Source organism: Neophocaena asiaeorientalis, unplaced genomic scaffold (assembly GCF_003031525.2).
Source record: "Neophocaena asiaeorientalis asiaeorientalis breed wild unplaced genomic scaffold, Neophocaena_asiaeorientalis_V1.1 scaffold2023, whole genome shotgun sequence".
Lineage (NCBI taxonomy): Eukaryota > Metazoa > Chordata > Mammalia > Artiodactyla > Phocoenidae > Neophocaena > Neophocaena asiaeorientalis.
The window spans coordinates 20,813-21,247 of record NW_020172215.1 but is presented as its reverse complement, the minus strand read 5'-3'; the positions used below and the strand labels follow the sequence as shown (position 1 = coordinate 21,247).

Sequence of the window (435 nt, the reverse complement as noted above, 5' to 3'; positions counted from 1 at the left end):
AAAACAAAAAGCCCAGCAAACATCACCTTCTCCAAGATTTTAAAACTATGAGGGAACGCACGGCGGCGCTGTTGACTAAGAAGGAGAAATAAACCGCAGGCACTGTGTATATACTCTGTAACACAATGATTCAGTGCAGTAAACTAGGGGTTGTGAGCCGGGGTAGATTTTTAAGCAAGCAAATCTAAGACTCTGGTAAGGATTATTCGCTAGGTTTTCTTCAAAGGTTAGGAGGCAAAAGACTGCGTTTCTCAGTGCTGTTGGAGGCTGGCTTGACAATATTTCTCGGAAGAACAGGGCAGAAACTGCAATGGAGGCCGGAGGAGAGCGCTTTCTTAGACAAAGGCAAGTCCTGTTTCTCTTTGTTTTTCTGGGTGGGTCTCTGGCTGGGTCCCAGTCGAGACGCTACTCTGTGGCTGAGGAAAAAGAGAGGGG

The 435-nt window shown here is 46.9% G+C and overlaps 1 protein-coding gene across 1 annotated transcript in view; it reads left to right on the top strand.

Annotated features, from left to right (window-relative positions):
- Nucleotides 1-249: 249 nt before the first annotated feature.
- Nucleotides 250-435, top strand: part of LOC112410970 (protocadherin beta-3-like) — a gene marked incomplete at its 3' end in the record, with an annotated part of 3,628 nt that continues 3,442 nt past the window's right edge. The window contains 1 exon segment of the mRNA XM_024761813.1: nucleotides 250-435. This exon segment is cut by the window's right edge and continues 2,243 nt beyond it. Coding sequence (XP_024617581.1) covers nucleotides 311-435 — 125 coding nt within the window.